This window comes from Manacus vitellinus, unplaced genomic scaffold (genome assembly GCF_001715985.3).
Source record: "Manacus vitellinus isolate BGI_N305 unplaced genomic scaffold, ASM171598v3 scaffold_6_pilon, whole genome shotgun sequence".
NCBI lineage: Eukaryota > Metazoa > Chordata > Aves > Passeriformes > Pipridae > Manacus > Manacus vitellinus.
In genome coordinates, this window is record NW_021940750.1 from 39,114,212 (window position 1) to 39,140,400 (window position 26,189).

Here is a 26,189-nt window from a genome sequence, read left to right on the forward strand (position 1 = left end):
CTAGTCAGAGAAATCCTATAAAGGGATTACAGGATATGGGGACAGGACACAGCAGAGGATAAGGCTTTACTTGTCTGGGAGAACTGATTATATATTTTGTTTCTGTGCCTAGAATTTGTATGTCTCTCTAACAAGTTGAGCACTGCAGCTTTCTCTGGTTCAACTTGCCTACTTAAGACCAGCGTGTAAACTTCTCAACACACTTCAGAAAGAAATTACATTCCTTTTGGACTTGATTCCTCTGCTGTAGGTGTTGGCAGAGGTGGCTGCACACCCTCAGCATGGCAGCACTGGGCAGGTATAACTCTCTGAAGAGGTGGGTCACCTGCCATGTTCCCTCTTCTGCAACATCCTTGCAGTTTTTAGTTGAAACCTTGTGGGTAGAGCACAACAGAATCTGGCTCCTTTCAGCTGGTGCTCAAGTAGCTCCTGTAACTGTTCCAGCTGGGATGTGACCCAGGGATGAGCTGAGGCTCAGCAGGTTGGTTAACACATTCTCCATGACAGCCTTGAGGGCCTTGTTATCCTTGAGTGCTAACCTTAAACCAGCAGTTAACCTAAACTAGGCGGTTGCCAAGGGTGATGGATCACTCACCCATCACAGCTGGGATCACAGCACCACTGTGGGGCCTGTTGCTGAGGGTGGGTCTGTCAGTCTGCACTGACAGACAAGGACAGGTTTGGTGCTCTTGTGAGCCACCACCCTGCCTGACAGCAAAGAATCCTGGAATCACAGAATGGCTTGGGTTGGAAGGGACCTTAAAAAACCACCTTGTTCCAACCCCCCTGCCATGGGCAGGGACACCTTCCCCTAGACACTTCCAGGGATGGCACATGTTTAAGCTGCTGCTGGGGGTGAGCTTCTTGCACAGTTCAGGTGTCTGGTGGGCTGCTGGGTGTGGAGGGTGCTTAGAGAGCTTTGATAAAAGCAGGAGATGCTCTACCTCTCTTATGGTGTTGGGAACAGTCAGTAACTGAATCCAGGAGACTTAAATTCAGTTACTCCAGAGGAGGAGATTTAACCACGTAGCTCTTGAATGTGGAGTGTTTCCAGTTAATCAGGCTGGCTCTCAACAGGCAGCTGGCAGAGTTTGGAGTTTCATGTGCATTTACAGCCCACTGTGAACTATTTTGTCTGTCACAGAACAGTTTAGGCTGGAAAATTCCTCCAAGATCATGGAGCCTGACCTCTGACCCAACATCACCATGTCAACTAGACCAGAGCACAAAGGCCACACTCAGTTGTTTCTTGAAGGTCTCCAGGGACAGTCACTCCAGCAGCTCCTTGGGCAACCTGTTCCAGTGCTTGACCACCCTTTCAGTGAAGAAATTCTTCCTGATCTCCAGCCAAACACTGATCTTTAGGATAGAGGGGTTGAAAGGACAGTGTCAGATGTCTGCCTGGTTGGCTGGTGTGTCCCCACCTGATGCAGCATTTGGCTGTGGAGAAGCCCCTCAGGGATGCTGGGACATGGCTGGCACTGCCCTGGGGATCAGAAATCCAGCATCCTGCAGTTATGGGGCACCTCTTCTCTGACCCTTGGCTGTGTTGGCTTCATCTGCTGTGCTAAAGGCTGTTCCAGAGCAGTGCCAGGGTGAAGCTTTAGACTTCGTGACCTCGACATTTTCATGAGATTTTAGAAATATCCACTTGTCTTTGGGTTTTAACAGTTCCTATCACTCTTTGCTGACCTGCGTACTCAAGTTTACCCTTCCAAGGAAGCTGTAGCTTAGCCAGTTCTGGTAAAAAAAGTTCTCCTAGTCCTTTTTTCCACTCTCTGCCTCTTTCCCCTGCTTCCCCTGCACCTTGTTCTTCTCACACCCAGTCATCTGAGCTGTGTTGTACTTCAGAATTAAAGACAGTGGTTACCATTTTTCAGAAAGTATTTCAGAGCTTGTAGCCATTTACATAAATTTATAAATCCCCCTTACATTTTTCTTCTGAGCTGTGTCACAGTAAAAGGAACCTTTTTTTTTTTTTTTTTTTGAATAAGAAGACTGTTTTTGCTGGAAGTTGAGGCTCTGAAGGGGACTGTTATTTGGACCCTGACTGTATGGATTAAGATCTGCCTCATTAAATCTCTGCAACCCTGTTAAAAATTTAAATTAGGATGCAGAGGTGTAAATAAAACAGGCACTTAACCCAGCATGGTTAACTAGCCTGATATTATAATTTCTTACCAGCTCTTTGGATATCACCTAAATTGGCAGGGAATGGAAGATTTAAAACAAAGCACATGCAGCATGAATTATTAAATGTTTTCTGTACACACTTTTGTCTTCCCTCTTGTTTATTGCTACTACTGCAGTAGGAACTACTCTCTCTCTCGGGTGCAAGTTGACCTCTATCTTCCTCACAGTAGGTGGTGGTTCATCCCTCATTCTCCTTTATAGCAGAAAATGGTTAAAAAAAAAAAAAGTGTGACAATTTTGCATCAAACCTAAGCTGTTCTTTCTTTCTTTCTTCTCCTGTGAGTGTTTGACCAAAGATGCCTTCTCTGCTGCTAAATGTGGTGGTGACTTCTTTTGTTTTCTGAAATCCCTCTGTGAGCTGAGGAGGGAGGGGTGTGGAGGGTGATCAGGCCCTTAATGAGTTGGGAGCTTGGGGGTGAACAGCTAAGAGGGTGTTGGGCTAATTAAAAGGCTCACAGGGAAGAAGAGGAGGGAGGGAACTCCAGCTGTGTGCAGCTGCTGTGCTGGGCTGAGCATGGTCACCCTGCTCTGCCTCAGAGGCCCTGGCACCTCTGATGAAACCCAGACCACAGGATCACTCAGGGCCTGACTGTGCCAAGGGATGCTCTCCAGGGCTTCATCTCTCAAACACCCTTTCTGCTCTGCTTTCTGGTCTTCAACAGCACCTCCTGAAGAATCCCTTGGAGTGGTTTAAAGCATGTCTGGGAAGGGACATGGGTCTGCCCAGCTGGTTCACTCTTGGTTGATGGGAGGGGAAGGAATCTCCTCTGAGTAGAATAATAGAACAGTTTGGGTTGGAAAGGACCTTAAAGACCATCTTGTTCCAGCCCCCCTGCCCTGGGCAGGGACACCTTCTACTATCCCAAGTTGTTCTGAGCCCTGTCCAACCTGGCCTTGAACATTTCCAGGGATGGGGCAGCCACAGCTTCTCTGGGCAACCTGTGCCAGGGCCTCACCACCGTCCCAGCCAAGAATTTCTTCCTAAAATCTAATCTAATCCTGCTCTCTGTTACCCCTTGTCCTGTCCCTCCAGGCCCTTGTCCAAAATCCCTCTCCAGCTCTCTTGTAGCCCCTTTAGGCACTGGAAGGGACTCTTAAGATCTCTCTGGAACCTTCCCTTCTCCATTCTGAGCAAATCCTGCTCTCTCAGCCTGTTCTTTGTGCTATTCTGGCACTGTTCTACCTCAAGCAGGTTAGATGACATTTCTTAGTCTGACACACCTTGGTTCCTGTTCTGTCCAGGTTATGCTTGAATTTTTAAGTGTATCTGACTTCTCATTTGTCCAAAAAATTAGAGTTCACTTAGATATCTTTTTTTAATGTTGTAGCTTTCCCATGCTTGCCTTCAAGCTCAAACAAAACCAACAGAAATCCCCCACGGTTGCTATTGAAAGGTAATTGGGCTGTGTGGGTGAAAGTTTTTAATGAGTTTCTGTTAGTTTTAATCTGAGGATTAAGCAGTTCAACCTCCTGGCTCCAGGGAGGTGGATTCAGATAAGCAGGAATGTGACAGTGAGTCTCTGCAAGGAGTGTTTTCTTCTGGAGTTGCTCATGGCTGGAGTCCCTTGGAATGTGGGGGATGGTGTTGCTCTTGGAGCTTCTCTGGGAAGCTTTGGGACCAGGGATGCTGTAGGAGGGTGATCAAGCACTTGGAAAGAAGCAAGAACTCAGGCTAGAAGTGAGCTGAGTGGACTCACATCATCTTCCCTTTGGCTTCTGATAGGACTTGAGCTAAAACCTTGGTATTCCACAGACTGTTGCCCATAACAAGAGATCCACCCCCAAATCTGCATCATCTGTGATGATCCATGCTGGGCTTTTCTAGAATATGAAGCTTAAATCAAATGTTTTCTTGACTCTTGGGCTGTTGGTTGTTTCCAGGCAGGGTGGTTGAATTGGATGCTTCTGGAGAGACACAGTCAGAGAGCCTTTTCCAATGGAAATGGAATTAATGTCTCTGCTGGGACTTCTTTTTTTTTTGATTGGAAAAAACATGTTATGCCTACAGCTCTTTTGTCTGTGGGAAAGCATTTTGTTGACAGAAGTAAGCTCTGTGTCTGCCTTCATCTGTCTTGTTCTACCCTGTCCCCTTACAGGTTGTGGTCATTAAATCTGGACTGATTTGACTGCTCTCACTTCATAAATTACCTTATTCTTGTCTTGGTTTTTATCCTGGTTAGTTCAACTCCTGCACAACCTGGCTTAGAAGAGCTGTTCTGCAGCAAACTCTGTCACAGTCCATGCAGTGTGTTCTGCAGCATTCCGTTTTTTTCTCCATTTAAAATAGTCATGTGTTCCTAAACTAACTCTCCATCCTGGCTCAGTGTGAAAACAATTTTGAGGTGAATGGTGCTGGAAACGCAGCTTGTTCTTCTTTTAGGAAGAAACTCTTCCCTGTGAGGATGGTGAGGCCCTGGCACAGGTTGCCCAAAGAAGCTGTGGATGATCTACCCCTGGGAGTGTCCAAGACCAGGCTGGAGGGGCTTGGAGCAACCTGGTCTAGTGGAAGGTGTCCCTGCCCATGCAGGGTGTTGGAAAGAGATGATCTTTCAGGTCCCTTCCAACCCAAGCCATTCTGTGATTGTGAGAATAATTGTTTCTGATCTTAATACAGAAGCAGACCCGTGGTCCCTGCTGGAGTATCTTTTACCTTTGTTTTCCTTTTGCTTCCCCCAAAAAGTCCTTAGTGCCTCAGATATCCTGTGACAAGCAGTGAGCCAGAACTGTGAAAAGCAAGTGTGATTCCCCTCAGGTTTGGGGGGAAGTAGGTTAGGATCAGATTCCAAATCTCTCATACTTGTGCTATGTCAAAGAACCTTCTGCTGGAGAGCAGCTTCTGCAGCTCTTGGGCTTTGGCAGGGAAAAGCTCCTAAACCAGCATCAGCTCAGCTCTGCTGCCAGGGGAGCAAGGATTTCCTTCTGTCACAGAAAAGCTTTGGACAAGAGGAAACAACCTCAAGTTCCACCAGGGAATTGGATATTAGGAAAAATTTCTTCACCAAAAGGGTTATCCAGCACTGGAACAGGCTGCCCAGGTTGGTGGTGAAATCACCATTCCTGGAGGGATTTAAAGGATGTGTAGATGTGGCACTTGGGGCCATGGGTTAGTGATGGGCTTGGCAGTGCTGGGGGATGGTTGAACTCAATGATCTTAGAGGGCTTTTCCAACCTAAGTGATTCTGTGACATGTTGTTTCCTCTTCTCTTGAAACTTCTTTGGGTAGGATTATATTACCTTGCTTTGTGTGGTAGGATCCCATCCAACAGATACATTCTTCCCAGTAGTTCCTTTCCCTGTGTCTGTGCAATAGCCTGGATGCTGATACTTCCCATGGAAGGCCATGCTTGATTTGATGCCCCTCCCAGAGCAAAGCATTTCAAACAACATTTGTGCAACATGGGCCACAAATACCCCAGACAGTGAACATGACTGTGCTTAGCTGAGCTCATCACTAGGGAGGTTTTTCCCTGATCATTTTACATAGTTTCTGTGCCTGCTGCTTGCTTGGGAATCTTCAACCACCACAGCAGCCTGTGCACCAGGAGAGCCCGTCCATGTTCCAGCAGCTGCCTTCTTCCAGCCTGTCACTGGTTGTTGTTGGCAGCGTTTTGGAGCCCTTGGATGATGACATTGTTACTGAACACGTGAAAGCAGCAGATTAATAATAAAAGAGAGTTGTCCTAGAAAGGCCTCCCTGCCTTGACAGTCTGCTGTGATCACAAAAGCAGCGCAGAAAGTGAACCAAGGAAAACATTTGGTGGAGGCTCTCTTCCTAGAGAAGGTGGTCATAGACTCCCATCCCTAATCCTGTGGCTATTTCCACATTATTATTTATATATTTACACACTTGTTATTAGCATACATGGGTGACCCTGCAGCACTGAGCATCTATGAAATCACAGCTTAAACTCCCATGGATCATAACAAAACTGTGGTATCATTTAGACATCATAGAATCAGCTGGGTTGGAAGGGACCTCCGAGATCATCAAGTCCAACCCTTGATCCATTACTGCTGTGGTAGCTAGACCATGGCACTGATGCCACATCCAGTCTTACCTTAAAAATCTCCAGGGATGGAGAATCCACCACTTCCCTGGGCAGCCCATTCCAATGCCAATTGCCCTCTGAGTTTGATGTGAGCAACCTGGGCTGGGAGGGGAAAGGACAGAGAAAATGGCAACTGCAGGTTTTAACCTTTTAGGTCTTTTTTTTTTTTTTGGTTGCAATTTGAATTCAGTTTGTGCCTGTGAGCAAATATATCACCTTTTGCTGAGAGTCTCTCGCTGCTCAGGGCACAGCAAGATATTTCTCTTGTGCACTAAACCTGACAAATGATGGTTTCTCGAATCTTCTGAGGAATAAAAGTGTTTGCAAACATAAATAGGAAATATCTAAAGATAGAAACATCCTTCTTCAGTGAAAGTTTATTCAACTGCAGACAGAGGCCCTGGTGTAACTCTGTTGCTTCAGCAAGGTTATGACCAGAGTGGCTTCAGCTGCAGCTCATTTCAAGCAATGACACCCCAAAAAATGGAGTCTGAGGCTTTTACTTGAGGTTGCTGGTTGTTGTCCAACTGCTTCAGACCCTGCTGGTCATAGATCCCCACTGGGTCTGTGAAATGCCTCAGGAAGGAGGTGTGATGTGGTCTCAGTTCTCTTTGCTGAGCCACAGAAGTCATCACAGATATGTACAGTTCTGTAGTGAAAGACCTGTCTTTGAAACAAGCACAGGGGGAGCTTTTGCCACCCTGCAATAGCAAACCCCATCCTGTGGATATCACCAGTGTTGCTTGTGGATCTGTTCAGATAAAGGCCAATGGTGGCTGTTTCTGGTGACTGCTAATAAAGCTGGGACAGCCCAAAAACTCTGCTAAAAATTTGCTGTTTTTTCTGAGACTTGTTTTCTTGCTGTTCTCTTATCACTTCTCCAAACCGGAAATTTTGAGTGCCTGTTACAAGGTTGTCGAGTCCTTCAAAATAAAATCTTTTGATGTGTGAAGTGGGAATCTGATTTTCCCTGGGATTCCTGCTGCCTGCATCTTTCTTGGCTTGGTCCATTGTCAAAGCAGGGAGGTGCTGAATTTCTTAGGAGTGTTTTGCTTTCCTGTTGCCATACAGGCAGAGCAGAGCCTATGTCATTGAAACCAGTGGTTATTTAGTCTGTCAGAGAGTGGCAGATTTTGGATTGCTTCACTTTTGGAGATGAGACTTTAACTGCCATTGGCTATTCTTGCAGTAGAAAATCCCCCATCCCTGGAACTGTTCCAGGCCAGGTTGGATGGGGCTTGGAGCAACCTTGACTAGTGGAAGGTGTCCCTGCCCATGGCAGGGGGTTTGGAACTGGATGGTCTTTAAGATCCCTTCCAACCCAAACTTTTCCATGATTCTGTGAAAATACAAACATCTGCTTAGACTGTTAGTGTTTCAGTGCTGAAGTCTCCTGGTGTCACCAGGAGAGGAGACAGGATGCCATCCCTCCTTGATAGATCCATGTGGCACGTCATGGATTCAGTGCATGCAAACAGGATAACAAAATCAGCTTATATGTGACATCTGAAGAGCTACAGAGCAAGCATGGCTCACAGCAGAAACTGCTTAGGTGGCCAAGAAGGCCAACAGCATCCTGGCTTGTGTCAGCAATATGTGGCCAGCAGGACTAGGGAAGTGATATTCTCTTCTCCCAAGTGACAAACACAGGATAAGAGGAAACAGCCTCAAACTGCACCAGGAGAGGTTTAAATTGGATAGTAGGAAAAATGTCTTTAACAGAAAGGTTGTCAAGCACTGGAACAGGCTTCCCAGGGCAGTGGTGGACTCACCATGCCTGAGGGATTTAAAAGCTGTGTGGATGTGGCACTTGGGGCCATGGGTTAGTGGTGGCCTTGGCAGTGCTGGGTTAACAGTTGGACTCAATGATCTTAGAGGGCTTTTCCAGCCTAAACTGTTCCATGACACACAAAATAGTTCACAGTGGGCTGGAAATGCACGTGAAACTCTGAATTCCTTCTGAATCTGCTGGGCTTTGCACTTTCAGTCCTTGCTACGTTCAGTCTCTCCTGTTTGTTTTCTTTCAAGCTGCTGCTGAGGCCTTTCAAAGGCCCAAAAGTGCCAATTTAGGAGGGAAAACATGACTTCTGTAAAAGGCTTTCAAGTGAAGCACAAGCCTCCAGCTTGAGATTCAGCTGTGCGATGCTCACTTTAGTTTTCCATCTTATGAGACTACCAAGCCTTATGCACAGGCTGCCCACGGGCTCCTGTTGTGCCTCCGCTCCCGAAATCCCACATTTGTGAAGTTTCTGATATATTTTTTTTTTTGGAAGTGTAGCTTCCTCCTTGTGACCACCAAGTGGTGCTCTGCACTGCACCTTGCAGCGAGGCAAGCTGCTGGCATTTTGGGATGGGTGGGGGGTGTGTTAAAAAGCTGTTTTCAGATGTAGGAATGAGCCAGAGAGGAGAAGGAAACAAATGAAGAGCCTTTTCCTTCCCCCTTGCAGTGGTTGTGCTACAGGGATCACATTTTTCACAGCTTTCTGCTGTGGCTGGTGGTGATTGATGAAGCTTGGTGATGATCAGCTGTGATAAGTGGCCTCAGCACTTTCAATTTGGGTGTTCAGCTCTGCTGCCTTCGAGGCTTTGGAGGCACGGAGATGGCTATCTGTGGCTTCAACACTAGATCCTGGCAGGTGTCTGGGACTTGGCTTGCTAAAAATCAAAAGAGCTTCTAAAATCCTTGTCCCAAAGTAGTTTTTCAGAGATAAAAATCTGATGCCTGTTCTCTCTTGGCTGCTTTTTCACCCAGTCTAAGGAAAGCCTCTGTTCACGTCCTTCTTCTCTGCTGTTCCAGCTGTTAAATTTTGGGAATGTTTATAGCTGTGTTGCTCTCAGCAGGGGCAAAAGACCTGCATTAACTTTTCTTTGCAGGTTTCCTGTGAGCACTCTCCAGGTGCCATTCTCAGCTTCACATCTGTATGTTTTATATGAAAACATGCAGTTTGACAGAGAAAATTCTTATGTTGATTCAAAATGATGGGCACACTGTAAGACAGAAACTGCCTATAAATTGTAATGGGAATTTAAGGGGCTAACTACCTCCCTGTAAGCTCCATTAGATGCTCTGTGTGGTATAATTGTGTGCAGGAATGATTTTTCCCCAAAAACCAGGAGATAGCAGGATGATGCAGCTAAATCCAAACAGCAGCTCATTTGTATGAAATACAGGACTAGAACTGAAAGGTGGCAAGTGGGGTTGTCTTGTCTGGTGAGCTGAGAAAAACATGCAGTGTTTGAAAGCAAATCCTTGATACAACCTCTCAGTCATCAGCCTGTGTCAGCAATGGTGTGGCAGCAGGACCAGGGCAGTGACTGTCCCCCTGTGCTGGGCACTGGTGAGGCCTCACCTCAAATCCTGGGGTCAGTTTTGGGTCCCTCGAGACAAGAAAGACATTGAGGGGCTGCAGTGAGTCCAGAGAAGGGAACAGAGCTGGGGAAGGGTCTGAGCACAAGTCTGAGGAGAGGCAGCTGAGGGAGCTGGGGAGGCTCATCCTGGAGAAAAGGGTGCCCAAGGGGACTTTCTCCCTCTCTTCAACTCCCCGACAGGAGGATGGAGCCAGGTGGGGGTCGGGCTCTGCTCCCAGGGAACAAGGGACAGGATGAGAGGAAATGGCCTCAAGTTGTGCCAGGGCAGATTTAGTTTGGATATTAGGAAGAATTTCTTCACTGAAAGGGTGGTCAGGGACTGGAAGAGGCTGCCCACAGCAGTGTTGGAGTCACCATCCCTGGAAGTGTTCAGAAGGCATATGCATGTGGTACTTAGGAACATGTTTTATCGGTGAACATAAACACGGTGCTGGGCTAACTGCTGGACTCAGTGATCTTGGAGATCTTTCCCAACCTTAATGATTTTATGATTCCCCAAGTTTCCCAGTTTGTTTCTCGTGTGCTTTGTGGAACAGCTGTGCTGGAGTGCCATCACATCCTGCAGCAGAGAGGAGAGGAGTGAAGCATCACCTTCTTTACTTACAGCAGGAAGGATTTGTGCAGCCCCTTGGGCGTCCTACCTCAGCCACTGCATCTCATTGCAGTGTCTGTGACCTGTATGAGGTACAACTCCAGCAGAAATAATGGGATATCTAGGTAACAAATGGGGATTTGGATGGATTATTGGTTTTTAACATGGTCCTAGACCCTCAGCTAAAGCGTCAGCCCGGGTGCAGATGGGCTGTCCCAGTCTGAGCACATCAGGAGGGAATTTTCTACAGGGCTAAGCAGAGCTTTGTGCAAATTAGATAAAGTGCTAAATACTATGTTTTAGTTTCCAGCTTTGACAAACTAACCATAAGAAATTCAAAGCATGTCATTGTTTTAGATATTATCTTTTCCTGGTGGGTGGCTCCATTAGGAGCTATTAAGTAGCTCTGATGCAAATTCTGGCTTAGGAAGTCCTCAGGACTTTGGTAACTAATAGCTGGGAAGAGAAAGTGTGGGAAGACTGGCTCTGTGTGTTCCCCACTCTGGTCTTTCTTTAGCATCTGTGGCCAGTTGTGGTTGGTAATAGGATGTGGACAGAAATGGCCTTTGGTTTGATCCAGCCCAGTCCTTCCCGTGTGACCATTTTAGATTCTAGCTGTGAAATATGGCTTAAATATTTGTCTGTGTATGTTGGCAGTACAGACAGTTTTGGGATGGATGGGTACCTGCTGTGGTGGAGAATTCATGGAATCACAGAATGGTTTGGGTTTAAAGGGACCTTAAAGGTCATCTAGTTCCACCTTCCCTGCCATGGGCAGGGACACCTTCCACTAAATCCACAGGGATTTCCTCTGTGTCACATTTATCTGCTTTTCCACGAGGTGTTGGCTGTGTTGCCTTCTTCCCAATGCTTTCCAAGGCCAGGTTGGATGGGGCTTGGAGCAACCTGGTCCAGTCAAAGCCAGGAGGAGGGACCATATCAACGTAACTGGGCTGGAAAGCAGCACCCTTTCCAGAGCTGGGAAAGGCTTAATAAAAGTTAAAATCAAACCCAACTTATTGCTGCCTCCAAGACTGAAAATCGGAGAAATAGCTCTCACCTGAGCTGAAATGAGTTGAGCAGAGAGCTCTGCAGTTGCAGATGCTCAGGTGTTGTACACGTGCACGTCCTTGTTTGTGCTCTGCTATTAGGAAGCAGAAAATTACTGTATTTCCCACTAATTTGACAGTCTGAGACAATGTCTCATTGTTACTCAGCAACTTCCAGTGGTGAAGAGCTCCTCCAAATTGACCCCTGTGGGTGTCTTTCCTGTTGGAAAACAAGCACGAGCTTGTTCTGCTGCTTTGCCTTTGGAGGAGTGGTATCAGCTTGGTGCTCACCTCCAGGGATCTATGAACCTGCTATCTTGTGGGATCTTTCCTGATGTTTCTTTTCTGTCTCCCTGGCCAGAGGGTGAAGAGGAGGAGGAAGAAGAAGAGGAGGAGGAAGAAGAAGAAGAGGAAGAGGAAGATGAGGAGGACAAAGACCTAGATCTGATGGATGAAAGCATGGAGGGCGACACGGAGCTGCCGGGTTTCACACTTCCAGGGGAGACCTCCCAGGACCCCATAGCTGGCCTGGAAAACCCTGTGGCCCAGCTGGCTGGGGTGTCCTACCAGGTTCCTGACACCATCGAGTGGGAGCAGCAGAACCAGGGTCTGGGTAAGAGAAAAAGCCCCTTCTCCCTTCACCCTTACAGAGGACGTGTCTCCTGCTCTGCACTCTGCATGAGACAGTCCCTCGTGCCAGCAAGTCTCAGGGGTTGGCTCTCAAGCTAAACACAAAGCTGGTTCATTTATGGAGAAACCCCATCCACCAGCAACAACTGGTTGAACTGGGAGGAGTGCCTGGCAGTGTGACCTCAGTTGTCCTTTTGGGGAGAATGTGAATACTCCAAACCTGCTCCTTTGTTCCCAGACCTTAGTGTTGTCTTGCTCCAAAGGTGGACAAATGAATAACTTCTCAGGTGAGGTTCCTGGGGAAATTTCAGTTCCCTTTGCCCAGCATGTGTTGGTGCAGGGATATATGTCCATCATATCAGCCCATTTGCTGCTTCAGCAGCATTTTCCAAGTTCCACTTTTCTTGGGAATGTGGTCCAGCCATGGGACCCTGTGCTGGCAGTGTTAGGACAAACCCACAAAGCCTCTATAAAGCTTTATACAATTTCTTCCCACTGTACATTTAGGCTCTGTGTTTAGTGATTAGAACTAATTTATTCCACCTAAGAATCAGGGTTTATATATGTTAAATCCATGTGATGCAGTTCAAACCTGGTGTGGGACAAGGTAGAGTTTAGAAAGGAACTTGCTCAGCTTGGCTTAGGGCCAAGGAATATTTTCCCAGAATACTCAATTCCCAAACCAATCCCCATCAAGCAGCAGTAGGAACCTCTCAGGTGAGTTTGTGGGAGCTGAACCACATCTATAGAGAGGGTCTTTGTGTCTGACTCTTAGAGAATTAGCTGTTCTGAGAAGCTCATCATCATTGGTAGCCCAATATCTAACTAGATGGGGAGATTGGAACTAAACCATCTTTAAGGTCCCTTCAAACCCAAGCCATTCCATGGTTCTGTGGTTCTATGATTCTGGGAAAACTGAGGGCTTGCATGAGCTCACTGAGGCCATGGAATGAGCTGAACCCAGGTGGTGGGAAGGCTGATTTCCTGGGAGTGTGTGGGTAATGGGAAATACTGTCACATCTTTGTGGCTGTACTGGGCTCATTTTCCCTGAGATGCTGCTGCAGGAGTAGAGCCCTTCCCCTCTTTCCAGTTTGTCCCAGGTGGGAATTTCTGCCCTGCTTCCCCTGCTCTGGGTTCGTGGGCACACATCAATCCATGCCTGGTCCTGGCTATGTGCTTCTTAGGGAAACAGGAAAGGTGGAAAAAGCATATACAGCTTGTGTCAGCAGGAATTGGATTGTTAAGACCATAAGAAATCCCCCCAAACCTGGCAGGAGGCTGGAAGAGCTGCTCCCATTGTTCTGCTGGAGCACCTGGAGACACCAAACACACAGTACAGGGCTGGTAAAGCTTTAGATCTCCTGCATGGGCTACTTCTCTTTGAAAGCCTTTTTCTCTGAGTGCTTTTCATCTAAAGATACCTCTTTGAAATCAGCTTCCTGTTCTTTTAAGGCAGCTTTGTAACCACTGGATATCTCCAGCTGCAGCCCCTGGATGCAGCTGGGTCAGGGGCGTTGTGTTCCTGCCTGCTTCAGCCTTTGTGCATCCCAGGGAAGAGCTCTGTGTGTCTCTTCCTTCACCAGGTAGTGCTGAGATGTGAGGAATTTCCCATATTGTGTGAGTGAAACGTGGTTTAGAAGGGGAAGTTGTTCTGCTTCACCTGGGATGCAGCACAGGAAAGGAAGAACTGGAAAAAAAAGATAATGGTACCCAACAGAGTCTGGGGTGAGGGTACAGCAGCCAAGCACCAAACTTTTACAGTTGGCATTTTCCATTTTTAAAATACTTTGCACCTGTGTCTTTCTCCTGGGGATGCACCTGTCCTCCAGCCTTCAGAATTGTGACATTTTAAGGCTAAAATCTGTAGTACAGAGGAGCCCAGAAGTGTTGGAGTAGCAATTCTCAGGTCAGTTATTATCGAGCTTGCTTGGTCTGATGGCTGACACACTGTAAATCCCCAGAGGACAGGGAACTTGATCCACAAAACAGCTTGGCAGAACAAGAGACAGATCAGATTTTTGTAGTGGTCAGTGAGAAAGTGCTGGAGAAACAGAATCATTAAAACTGTCAGTTCTGGGCAGTCAGATGGTCCTACATGAACTCCAGCTGAGCAAAAGCAATTTATAAGCACCAGTAACAAGACTGTCAGTTTTACAGCCCATCAGCTGACTCTCTAACCAGCAATATTTAGACAGAAAGTAAAGCAGAAAATGAGATAATCTGTGCAGAAAATGAGATAATCTGTGCCTTCCATAAAATAGGAGTCCTTCTGGTGGCCTGCAGCTCTGGAGAAGGAAGGTCTGAATATGATTTGGGATCTCTTTTGGTGTCCTGTTCAAATGCTTTGCCTTCAGAGGTTGTCAGTGAAGGACACAGCAGTACTTTGGGACCTCTCTGAATTCTGTATGAGGTAACTTTGACCTCTCTGTACTTGTTTCTTGATCTGTATGTAGGTGGTGTGTGGTAGGAAAACATTAAACTCTTGGAGAACATCAGAGGGGCAGGAAGACCAGGCTGGATGGGGCTTGGAGCAGCCTGGTCTAAGGGGTTTTGGAACAAGATGGTCTTCAAGGTCCCTTCCAACCCAAACCACTCTGTGATTCTGTTATTCTATGAATCTTGGGCTTTTGAGGAATAAATACCCCCCCCTATTTCTTCCCTGCTACATCTTTTGTGATGGTTTATGCATTACCAGGAGAACTGCAGTTGGTTTATACTTGTTCAAATCCAGTGAACAGTTTTTGGTCCTTTAGTTACTCCTCATGAATCCTAAAGCAGATTGTCTTTATTGTACACTACCATGGAAATCAAAACCCTTTACTTCTGTTGGGGGTGACTTCTGTGGCTGTGCTCTTCTCCCAGTGCTCAAGTGTCTGTAACTGTTCTTAATTTAATGACCATGAGCTGAGATGAAAATGTCCCCAGACTTCCAAGCTGTTTGTTGACGCCTTAAAGCTTGCACCATCCATGTCCCAAGATGAACAATTCCTGCTATCCATAGTAAAGTGACAGCAGGAGGTCTAGGGCAATTTCCTAAGCCTTTAATTTTACTGCTTTGGGACATGCAGTAGTTTACTTTGTGCATTTAAAATCTGTGGAGTTGTTTGGAGTGACAATGACATTTTCACCTTGAAGCAATACAGAAATGTGATGTTTGGCTCAAGTTGTCAAAGCAAAGCTTGTTGTGGTGGGCTTTTTTTAAGATGCTGAATGAAACTACCAGTTGCTTATCCTTGGCCACCACTAAAAGGAGACAACAACAGTAGAGAGAATGATTTGAACCATAAACTTTAACAGAAGAAACTCCATTTTTATGCTCAAAACCTGTTATGGGCAAAGAGGAGCCACACCTCATATATATACACATATATACACCCAATAATTTATTGCTAATATAACTGAAATCTTTAGAGTATGCACATTATTAATCCAGATTTAATTATCAAAGGAAAAGAAATGGTAGTGCAGTTAGGATTGTTACACACACACTCCTCATTTCCTGTGCTTTATCCTGGTGTTGTGCTTGTCCTTGCTTCTGTGGGTCCTAAACTTGGAGGTTTCATCTGGGGGTTTGTGGTGGCTCAACAACTTCTGGAGTCCTTGGCCAGGAGAAATACAATGTTCACACTGATGTTTTCTTCTTTCTCAATTTCAGGTCCATTTGATATAATTTTTGTATGTTTGCTGACATGGTTTTGCACCTTGCTCTGTCTTCACTGACCTGCAATTTCACATTACATCTGAATTTACTATCTGTGGTGGATTTTATGTGTGTCAGATACGATTTTTTTTGTTTCTCTTTTTAACCCCAGACCCATTTTTTGTCCCTATCTGCACTTCTTTAGCTGAGCATTGGTGTGTTCTTCACCTCCACCTGTTTGTGGCAATACCAGGTTACAGGGCTGTAGCTTGTGAGAAGTCACCTTTGTTGCCTGGTTCCACAGCATGGGTTATAGGTTTCCATCTACCCATGTAGTTATTTTACACAGTGGAGTTTGGACCATCCCTGTAGATGGGATTTGGAGATAAACAAAATATAAAATAGCAATTTAGAAAGAAGTTATGAAGTGTGACAGTGTAATTCAAAACATGTAGCTTCCAAAATATAAACCATGTCTGCATTTCATATAATTTTTGTGCTTTGGATGTTGATTCTTCCCCTAATGGAAAGTCATATAACTCTCTCACTTAAGTAGTGACAAGGCACTTGCATAATAAACACACTTTTAGAATGTGAATTTTTTTTTTATGATGGATAAAAAATATCTGCAGCTCCGAGCAGCCCCTTATAGAGAAAATGGCTCTCACTGTATTGCAGGTCTGTGGCTGCAAATCACACTGCATAAACCATATAACAGATGCCACTGGTTAATGATGGTGAGGCAGAGAGGCAGAGGGACAGCAGTGGAAGATGATGAATATCTGAAATGTCATTTTTACAGGAAGATAGGATTAATGCCTTTATGGGCAAAAATAACCAGCATTAGGAAGGCAGGAGCTGAGACTCAGAAATTAGTAATATGTTCTTTAATTGCTGCCCCAAATGGATCTATTTTAAGTACTCCTACAGCTCGTGGTATTGGAACATCAGAGTGCCTTTTAATCTTTAATGCATTTATCTCCTTAATCGCCCTGGGAAGGTTTATCTGTGTCTTAAAGGTGGTGAGCAAAACCATGGAGAGGCCAAGTGACCCCACTGGTTTCGTGAGAGAGCCTTTAGCAGAGCAGGGATTTGAAGGGAGGGAATGAAATCCGTGCTTGGTCATTGCTTTTCCCTTGCTGGAGGAAGGATGTGCACACCTGCATTCCTCCCTGGAAGGGGAGCAAAGGGTCACACAGAGACACCATCCCAACAGAAGGGACTGAGCCCATGGGAATGCCAGGTGAGAGAGGCTGGCAGGAGCCAGGGTGAGGAGTGGAAACAGCAAATTTTCCTTCCCCACGTGTTCCAAGTGCAGCTCCCTGCAGCAATCCTGCCCTCTGTAGCTTCACCCCCATACGTGTTTGTGGGAGTTTTGGGGCACCAGACATGGGCCATGTGAGGCCTGGGTACCAGGCAGCTGCAGACTGAAATGAGCAGTCTCAAAAATGTAGGTGATTATTTTTCCTGTCTTTCTGGGTGCTTCAAACAATTTATACGGTTCCATATGTTCCTTGCTGGCTCCCCTTCCCTCTCCCAGGCAGCAGTAAAGCTCTCATCATCAATCTGTGCCTAACTCAAGTCTCTGTCCCTCGTGAGGTTTGTGCACTCTGTTTGGAATGACTTCTTTTTTTATCTGAGAGATTGTTCATGGCTGCATCTTAACTCTGGGGCAGACTCATATTTGACCAAGTTTACCCTGGCAAAGGAAATTCTGCATCCACCTGTGAACAGTGATGGTCCTCTCTGCCAGCTCCCAAGAGGGGACAATTCCCATTTGGAGATGACTTTTTCTTCTCTTAAAATTTAATCCCAAGGTGTTCTGGGCACTGTTTCTCTTTCCCCTCTTTAATATTGCTTCTGTATTCGACCTTGCTTGTGTTCTGAAGCCAGCTGAGATGAGGAGCCTTGCAGTGTGGTGCTCAGTGTGTTGGTGAGAAGCAGCCCTGTGCCTTGTGTTGGGATTTTGGACAATGGGACTGTCCAGGAGACACAAAACTTGACAAGTCTGAGCCCTGTGATCCTGACCTACCACTCTGCTCTTCCCTTTTTCCATCCAGCCCGAGACTGCTGTGCCCTGGTGAATGAGACCAGTGTGTTTTAAGGGGAAGGCACCTACAGTGTCTGCTCTGGGAACTGGCATGTGGAGTTTCCAACCATGGAGTATGAACCAGTAATGAGTTGGAACCATGTCCTTCCTCTTGGAAGCACCTCAGCTCTTGTCCTCAAAGCAGAAATCAAGACTAAGGGAAAGGAGTAGAGATGAAGGAACTGGTAGAGTCACCATTCCTGGAGGGATTTAAAAGATGTGTGGATGTGGGACTTGGGAACATGGTTTAGTTGTGGGCTTGGCAGTGCTGGGGGAACAGTTGGATTCAATGATCTTAAAGATCTTTTCCAGCCTAATGATTCTGTGATTCTATGAGTAAAAGAGAAGATTGGAGGGTGTTTTGGTGATTCCCAGCTCAGCTATCAGAAACAGGGGACATAAAGCTGTTGCTTGCCATAATTTATTGTAAGGAAGGGGAGGACAGCAGGGCCCTTTCTACATGGAAACCTGCATCAGGAAACTCGGGCTGATATTTTATCCTGACATTTTTGATGGAGTATATCAAGAAACAGCAGCACTAAAACACCTCTGGATGCATTATTTTGAAATAGCATCCCATCCACAAGGTTTATGCATCTGGTTAAACCTGTGTCAGAGGAAGACTAAGCCCATTTGTTACCAGCCCTTAAGTGCTGCCTTCAGAGCCAAGGGAGGATTTATAGGAGTTTGCTTGGGTTTAGCTCTGCCTTCCCTCTCCCTGCCCATGGAGAAGATGGAACCCCATCAGACAGGGTGCTAAACTGGAGTCACTGGCTGTTTCTGGGGGGAATGAAGAGGTCCTGTCCATCCACACCATTTCTGCCTCTTTTTCTTCACTTTAGAGTGAGGTGGTGTGAAGCCATGGAGAAATCAGACAGTTTCTTGTGACTTATGATTCTTGAGAGGAGAGAGGGGACATTGGTCACCGTGGCTGACATGAGAGGTCCCAGCTGGGGTCTAGCTGATCAGGGGAAGTTTCTAATGAATGCTGGAAGGCATGGACAAACCCAAATTCATCCAAGTGAACGAGGCTGAAGAGGAGCAGCTGAGGGAGATGAGGGGGTTCAACCTGGAGAAAATGAGGCTCAGGGGGGACCTTCTCATTCCCTACAACTCCTTGACAGGAGGTTGTAGCCAGGTGAGGGTTGGGCTCTGCTCCCAGGGAACAAGGGACAGGACAAGAGGAACCAGCTGCAAGTTGTACCAGGGGAGATTTAGATTGCAGATTAGGAAAAATTTCTTTGCCCAAAGGGTCGTAAAGCACTGGAACAGGATGCTCAGGGAAATGGCTGAGTCTCCATCCCTGGAAGTGTTCAAAAACCACATGGCTATGGCACTTGAGGACGTGATTTAGTGGTGAATGTGGTGGTGGTGCTGGTTTGATGGTTGGACTTTATGACCTTAGAGATATTTTCCAACCTTAACGACTCTCTGAAATTCGCCCTCCTTAGTGTGCTGGGCAGCACGGAGAGGCAGCTTGCAGCACCACCAAGCTCCTGTGTTTCCCAGCCCAGGAGGACTCCTCCTGACAGGCTTTCTGCTGCACCTCCAGTTGCTCTTGTTGGCCCAAGAAAGTGGAGTTGGAAAACTCAAGCACATGGCTGAGTGTTTCTGACCTTCTCCAGCTGTCTGCCTCCATCCATCTGTTTGCTGCCTCCTTTAAAGTTAGGATATGTCTACCTTGGAGCACAACTTTGCTGCTCCAGGTAATTTGTCTTGGTTTTTTTTTCTCCTGGATTAAGGGATAGGGTCCATTAGCCTGTGCAGAGCTCCGTGCTCTGAAGGCTGGACTGCATCTGCTGCCCAAGCACCATCTGGGTTCCTGCACGCTGTGGTGAGGCAGAACATCCTTCTAGGCTGTCAGCTGCCTTGGCACTGCCTGTCAGCCCTGCTGGAATATAAATCATAGTGTCTTTGCTCTCTTTTTCAGTCTGCAGTAGTCCTTTTCCATTCTCATCCCTGCAGTTTCAGTGTATACATGTCACATCTTTGCATCTTCGCCTACCCTTCAGTTTATACATGTCAGAAAACTTGGCTCCATTCCAACAGAGGAGCTGGTTTTCAGCCCTCTCTCCCTTTGGATTTTAGTAATCACTTAGCCTGACTGAAGAACACAGGCAGGGCAGTAGCTTTCTCTGGGTGAGAGTTATTAATTTTTCCTTTATGTGCTAGTCTGTGTGGCCTTTGCCACGCAAAAAGAGCCTTGTCCTTATGTTGGGGAAATCACATTTATAGTGATCTATGCTGCAGTGCAAAAGATCTGTCTGTTTTCATGGCATTAAAAAAAAATGGAGAGAAGGGAACGTGAAGGTTCATCAGCCTTGAAATGCCCCTGTCCTTCTGGGGATTTGCGTCAGAGGCTGATCTCTGGGGTTAAAATGTTGGCTCCATGGCAGAGCTGGTAAGAGAAAAATAGAGGAGAAGAGCTCTTTGCAAAGAGCAGCAGGGAGAGAGAGGTTAATTTATTGAGAGCATAGTTTTATAATATTCTTTCCTAATGAGAATGTAGATACACTTTCTGCTTGGCCAGTGCAAACCTCAAATGAGTGATGCTGAACCCATCTCCCCTCTGGTGTTTGCTCAAACTCACACCCTTTGAGAATCAAAGGAGATCCAAGTTCCTGCCTGGAAGGATGTTCTCTTGATATAGATATATATATATATATGTACAAGTCCTGCTCTGCCTGGGAGCAAGTTAGGAACATATATTGGAAATAGGTAAATTGCTCAGATTTTGTCTGACAATAAAATAATTACCTCAAACCTCCAGCAATTGTTGTGCTGAAAAAATGCTGAGTATCAGCATTAATCACAGAGAGGGGTCGATATGGTGAGAATTACTGGAGGTTTTTGCTTTTATTTTTGCCTTTTTTTTTTTCTTTCCCCTTGTTTTTTAGTAACTCTAATCACAGCCTCATCCAAGATTGGCATGTAATAAAGGGTTTCAGCGAGGCTGCTCCCTGATAGCACATCATTTATTTTAATAGATGGGCAGCACCATCTGTGCTTGAGGCTTTATTAATCTGAAGTGAGGCCAAGAGGTTCTCCAGTTTGATTCCTTTCTGAGGCTGTTTTTCCCAAATCCCCTTTTACCCCTCTGACCACTCAGGCTGATTTTCTCACTCAGGTATTTGCAGGAGCGGGTGCTCAGCCTTCTGCTTGTTTTAACAAGGGGCTGGATGCAGTACCTGGGGGCTCTGCCCTCCTGGCCACCCCTTCTGCAACCACAGTGTCCCCATGGGACTCCCTGTTTTGTTTAGCAGTGTCACATGCTGTTCTGCTGTCACTGTCCCCTTAAGTTGGGTGTGCTGTTGCATCCATCATACCAGCTTGGGATGCCCGTGCTGAGGTGATCCAGATGATGCTCTGAGCTCCCTGTTGGGAACCCAGCTCAGGAACCCAGCCCTGGCACATGTGGCATCGTGGTGGCCCTTTGCATGTGCCAGTTATTCCAGCATTTCCCTTTGTACACTTTGGGACAGGGATAACACCAACAGAGGTTTTCCAAAGCCCCTCAGTGGCTTCCCCACACCACCCACTGACCTGCCATGGGACTGCCCCCCTTGAGCTGCCCTCATTTTGCTCCCTTGCACCCCAGGTGTCCCAAACCCAGACTTGAGCCCCTGCTTTGGTTTAGGATTGAGGAGAGATCTCAGTGTCTGCCCTTCCAGTCCAGCCAGAAGCTGTTTCTTTCTGTGAGTGAGGGGGTTGCTTTGCCCTGCTCGGGTCTGGCTTTCCTTACAGCTACCCATAAGCAAGTTCTGGAAAATGATAAGATAGGATTCAGTATAAATATGCTGTCAGGAAAATACCTTTCTTGTGGGTTTTGTTATTCTCTGTATCTATTAGAACTGGTTAAGTACAGTCTCTTTCTGTTTTTTTGGTTTTAGGAAGTGTTGGGTAGAGGGCCAAGTATAGTATTAGACCAGGAGAATATCCTCAGTGAAGCAAAGCCTTCTGGTTATATGTGCTCTCCTGGAGCCAGAGCGTGTTCCTGTGAGTGCTGTTTGTGAGGCCTGAATTTTATTAAGTGCAAATAACACACTGTTGATTTAGAAGGTCTTTTGGGGGTTTAGTGGGCAAGGATGTAGTCCAACACTCGACATCTATTCCCTGTAAGTGTGTGCAGCTGGGCAATATCTAGGCTGGAGGGGGGTTTTTCTTTGCCAGACAAAATGCAGCTGCCTGTTCCCTTTGCTGCATTCATTGTAGCCAGCAAGCAGGTTCCTGATTGCAGCCTTCCTGGGAGACACATTCCATCTTGTGCCTCAGGCTTGTGGCAAGTCATGGAGCACCAGCTGAGGCGTGTGGGCTGGGTCTGCAGTGACCTCATGGTGACGTGCCATCACCTGGTCCTGCGACACGAGGTGAGCCAGGACAGAGCACCTGACCTTTCCCATGGGCTGGGAATGCACCTCTGGCTGGTCCATGTGGCCCAGGAGTTCTGTGGGAACCTCTGAAGTCACAGTTTGTGGTGACTCTGTGGCGAGTCAACCCTGCTCAGCCACACGCTCCACTACAGCTGGATGGACTCAATGACCTTAGAGGCCTTTCCCAGCCTAAATGATCCTATGGTTCTGTAATTCCAGTCTGGAGCAGGAGAGGCAGAGATTAATTTAACTTCTAGTAGGCAGAGGCAAACCAGGAGCATTTTTTGCTGAGGTGCATAACTTAATGGAGCGGATAAAGTCGGAATCTCAGCGGGCAAAACTGAGCATCACTCTGGTGACTGCTCTGTCTCACAGCCTTGGAGCTGCAGTGAGGGCTGTGAACACCTTTTCTGGGACCACGTACCATTTTTCTTTAAGCTTAGCAGGGCTGCATCACTGCCTCCTCGTGCCTGACTTCAGACTTTGCATCCTGACAAGCTCGGAGCAAAAGGCACCGTGGTTAAGTTTGGCCCAGGTTTAATGTCTCAAACGATGCCAGATCACCCCTGCCTGGCTGCAGGCAGGCTCTGCCAGCACCAAACAGACAGAAATGCCTTCAGGGGCAGCACAGAGCTTGGGATGCACTGCATGGCTCCTTCCCAGGGCGCTGCAGGGAATCCTGTTCCCTGAGATGTCTCCCAGAGCTGTCCCTACAGCCAGTGGGAGCTCCTGGGATAGTGCATGAAGGTTGTACCAGCACAGATGGTTGGACTCCATGATCTTAGAGGTCTTTTCCAACCTTAATGATTCTGTGAGATGCTGCAACACCATCCCTCCAAAACAGAGCTGGCATCTCCAAATCAGAGTCCTCTGCTGTAGGGAAAGCACATTTCAGCAGTGCTAATTGGCAGCAGCAGTGATTAGTTATTAAGGTTTGATTAGTCACTACTGTGTGGGCTCTGAAGATGAATGTGAGGGTTTAAAAAACAGTGGGACTCTCAATTTTTTAATATATTCTGAATCTACTTCAAGTTCCTGCCAGCAGTTCCACTGGATGTATTACAGAGCGTGGATGAGCAGTAGAGTTCTCTTGTCTCCATCTCCCTGGGATGAGCCAGGAGAGGTCTGCAGCTTCCCAGAGTGCTCCTGAGGGTGCTCCTGGAGTCCCTCCTCATGGCCTGGCAGCTCAGTTGTTTCCCTCCTCTGCTCTGCAATGGGTAAAAGTTAGATTGGATATTAGGAAAAATTTCTGCACTGAAAGGGTTGTCAAGCATTGGAACAGGTTGCCCAGGGAAGTGGTGGAGTCACCATCCCCAGAGGGATTTAAAATACATGTATATGTGGCACTTGGGACATGGGTTAGTGGTGGGCCTGACAGTGCTGGGTTAGTGGTTGGACTCCATGATCTTAGAGGACTTTTCCAACTTAAATGGTTCTGTGATTTGATGACTAAAACCAGAATTTACTAGCAGGGTTCCCAGGTGATGAGTGCTGACCCTTCCCACCCTGTCCCAGGCCCCAAGCTGTGATGCAGAGACGTTCTCCACAGTCCCTCCAAGCTTGGGATGGGTGGGTGTTAATGCTCAGAGTAAATATCCCTGCTGAGTCATGGGAAAAATAGGACTTATTTATGCCTGTGCAAGTAGGAGCATTTAGATACCGTTTCTGAAAAATATCCTGGAGAAAATCCTAGGGATAGCCAAGTTCCAGGGGGAAATTTAGTCTGAGAGTTATTTTTATTGTTAGTCCTCTCACCACAAGAGAGTGAATTTAGCTGATGAGCTGGGAACTCTTGGCAAAGAGTAGAAATTAAAGCAAATTCTCTGCTCCAAATCCTTCTGAGAGAAAGGGGAGGGTGATACAGTAGGAACACATTGGCCTGTTGGGATGTGGGGGAATAAAGGAACAGAGAGAAAACCAACAACCAGCATTTTGACTCTGAGTGCTCAGTGCCATTCTGCCCCTCTGTGCATCTGGAGAAGGATACAGCAGAGCTGGGAAAAAGGATAACCAAAAGGGTAAAATAACAAGAATAACCAGAGGATAAATGGGATTCTGTGCAAGGAATGACTACTCAGACCCTGACCAAGGCTGGTAAAATCACAAGGGGACAACCAAGTGACTGACCCCTGATACCACCCCTGGGGAGCATCACAAGAAAAATTCACAACAAATTATGTGAGATTTGGCTTAGTTCATCACTAACCATGGGAGAACACCTATCCACAGGCTGCTGAGGATGCTCACAGTCTGTGTGTTTGCTTTTCCTTTTGGGTAGGTGATTTGACACACCCCTGTGTCTGGCTCTGGGGGTCTCTGAGCCCCAGGAGGTGTGCAAGGGGAACACTGCTGGGTGATCATCCCATTCATAAGCTTTTCCTAGACAGGTGGTCTCTGTGAGCCTTACTAAGCCAGCCCAACCTTTGATCTGACCCAGGATGGCTGTAAGCAGAGCCTGATCTCATCGGTTTGATTTCTGGCAGTGCTGCTTTTTTTGTGTGCCCCTGAGCAAATCACTTCCCCATCCCCTGCCTGAGGCCTGGTGTTCATAGATTGGACAATATCAGTACTCTGTGGGGGTTTATTAATTTAGGTTCTTCTGGGCAGATTCTGACTCTCTTTGCATGTTTGTGGAGCATTTATCACATGTGTGTGTCATCTCAGCTGGCCTTTCAGGTGTCACGGTAATAGAAATGATAAACACGAGATTCTGTCTCTTCCTCCCTGTATTACATTTTGCTCATAAATAAAATGTTGACAGTTGCTGAGACAAGAATCTGTGTTGAAGCCTGCTGATGTGACCCCTGGATCAGAGGGAGAGTGAGGTAGGGAAGTATCAGCTGTGTGTTTGCCCTGCATTTAGGCTTCTCTGTGAGCATCTGCCTTCAGAGATGGGATGTGGGGCTAAGCTGAACCAGTACAACCATTCCTGCCTTCTCTTCATTTGGCACAAGGTTCCCCCCACAGTCCTTAACCACGTTCCAGGGGCAGAAAACCCAAAAACTGTCTGGTTTTGCAGACTGACAGGGAGCTGGGACTCAGGAAGAGAAGGTACCTTCCAAAGCACACTCAGTGTCTCTCAGACCCACCAGGCTCCACATAAAACACTTTTATACTGGAATCAGAGGTGTGACCTTGTTGATAATTTAACTCAGGGACCAAAGACAGGCAGCTGAGTGCAGACATCAGTCTCTGTCATCCCCTTCCCTTGCTGAGGACTCGGCACATTTTCTTTTGTGGTCTGGCTGCCCTGCGGTTGCTGTCACTGCTGGACTGAGTTAATTTTCCTCTTGCAGGGCCTTATCTCAGCTTTTCAAGGCAGAAAAACTGGTGCAATAGCACAGAAAGTCACGGCATTTCCAGCAAGGCTTTTCTCTGCTTTGCAGATACCTTTGCTGTTCCCAAATACCAAATGGAAATGTTCCTGTACACATAAATTACCTGTGGATTCCCGAGGCTGGTTATGGGTCCAGCAGCTCAAATGGAAATGCATGGGTTGTTGCTCCTTTAGTTTTGGTAGATCTGTTTGTTATGTCTTGGAAATGGACTTTGAAAATGAGACGTAAACTCCTGTATCCCTTCAGGTTACAGGTAAATGTGGACAAATAGCATTTCTCAGTCTGGAGAGATTTATAAATCAGGATGCTGTGATGAACTGATTTGAGTCAACAGTTCTTTGGGTGCATCAATCAAACTCCTAACTAGGCTAGATCAGCCATTGCCCAAATCTTCCAACTGATTCACAACATTATAGGGTAAGGCCAGTAATTCATCTTTCATGTTTAGGACCAAATTTCAGAAGTGCTCTGCAGTTTCATTGTTTTGCATACTTGTAAAGAATTTCAGATTTCAGGTGGCCTGTAGAGGTTTTGTTTGTGATGTGGAAAAGGCAGCCTTTCCCCTGGGAATACCCTGTTCAGAATGATAAACCAAAAAACTGCAGCTTAGCCAGGCAGAGCGCTCTCCTGACCCGTGAGCTGTGATATTTTTGTAGCAGTCAAAAGAAACTTCTTGTTCCCAACTTTTTTCTTGGCCTTGTGTGTTTCTGAAATACGCTGTTGGATGAGGATTTTCTTCTCAGGGAAAAGAAGCCTTCTGCTGCTGCTTCTTGCCTTTTTTGACTTGTATGGCATTTTCTTACCTCGTGGGTGATGCTGTGTCCTACAGACCTCCAGACTGTAGGGGACAGTCACCTCTCTGGGCAACC

At 46.6% G+C, this 26,189-nt stretch overlaps 1 protein-coding gene across 1 annotated transcript in view; it reads left to right on the plus strand.

Annotated features, from left to right (window-relative positions):
- ARMH4 (armadillo like helical domain containing 4) overlaps positions 1–26,189 on the plus strand; it is a 60,632-nt gene that overhangs the window by 12,896 nt on the left and 21,547 nt on the right. The window contains exon 5 of the mRNA XM_018082256.2: positions 11,614–11,865. Coding sequence (XP_017937745.2) covers positions 11,614–11,865 — 252 coding nt within the window. The remainder of the gene's footprint in view (positions 1–11,613; positions 11,866–26,189) is intronic.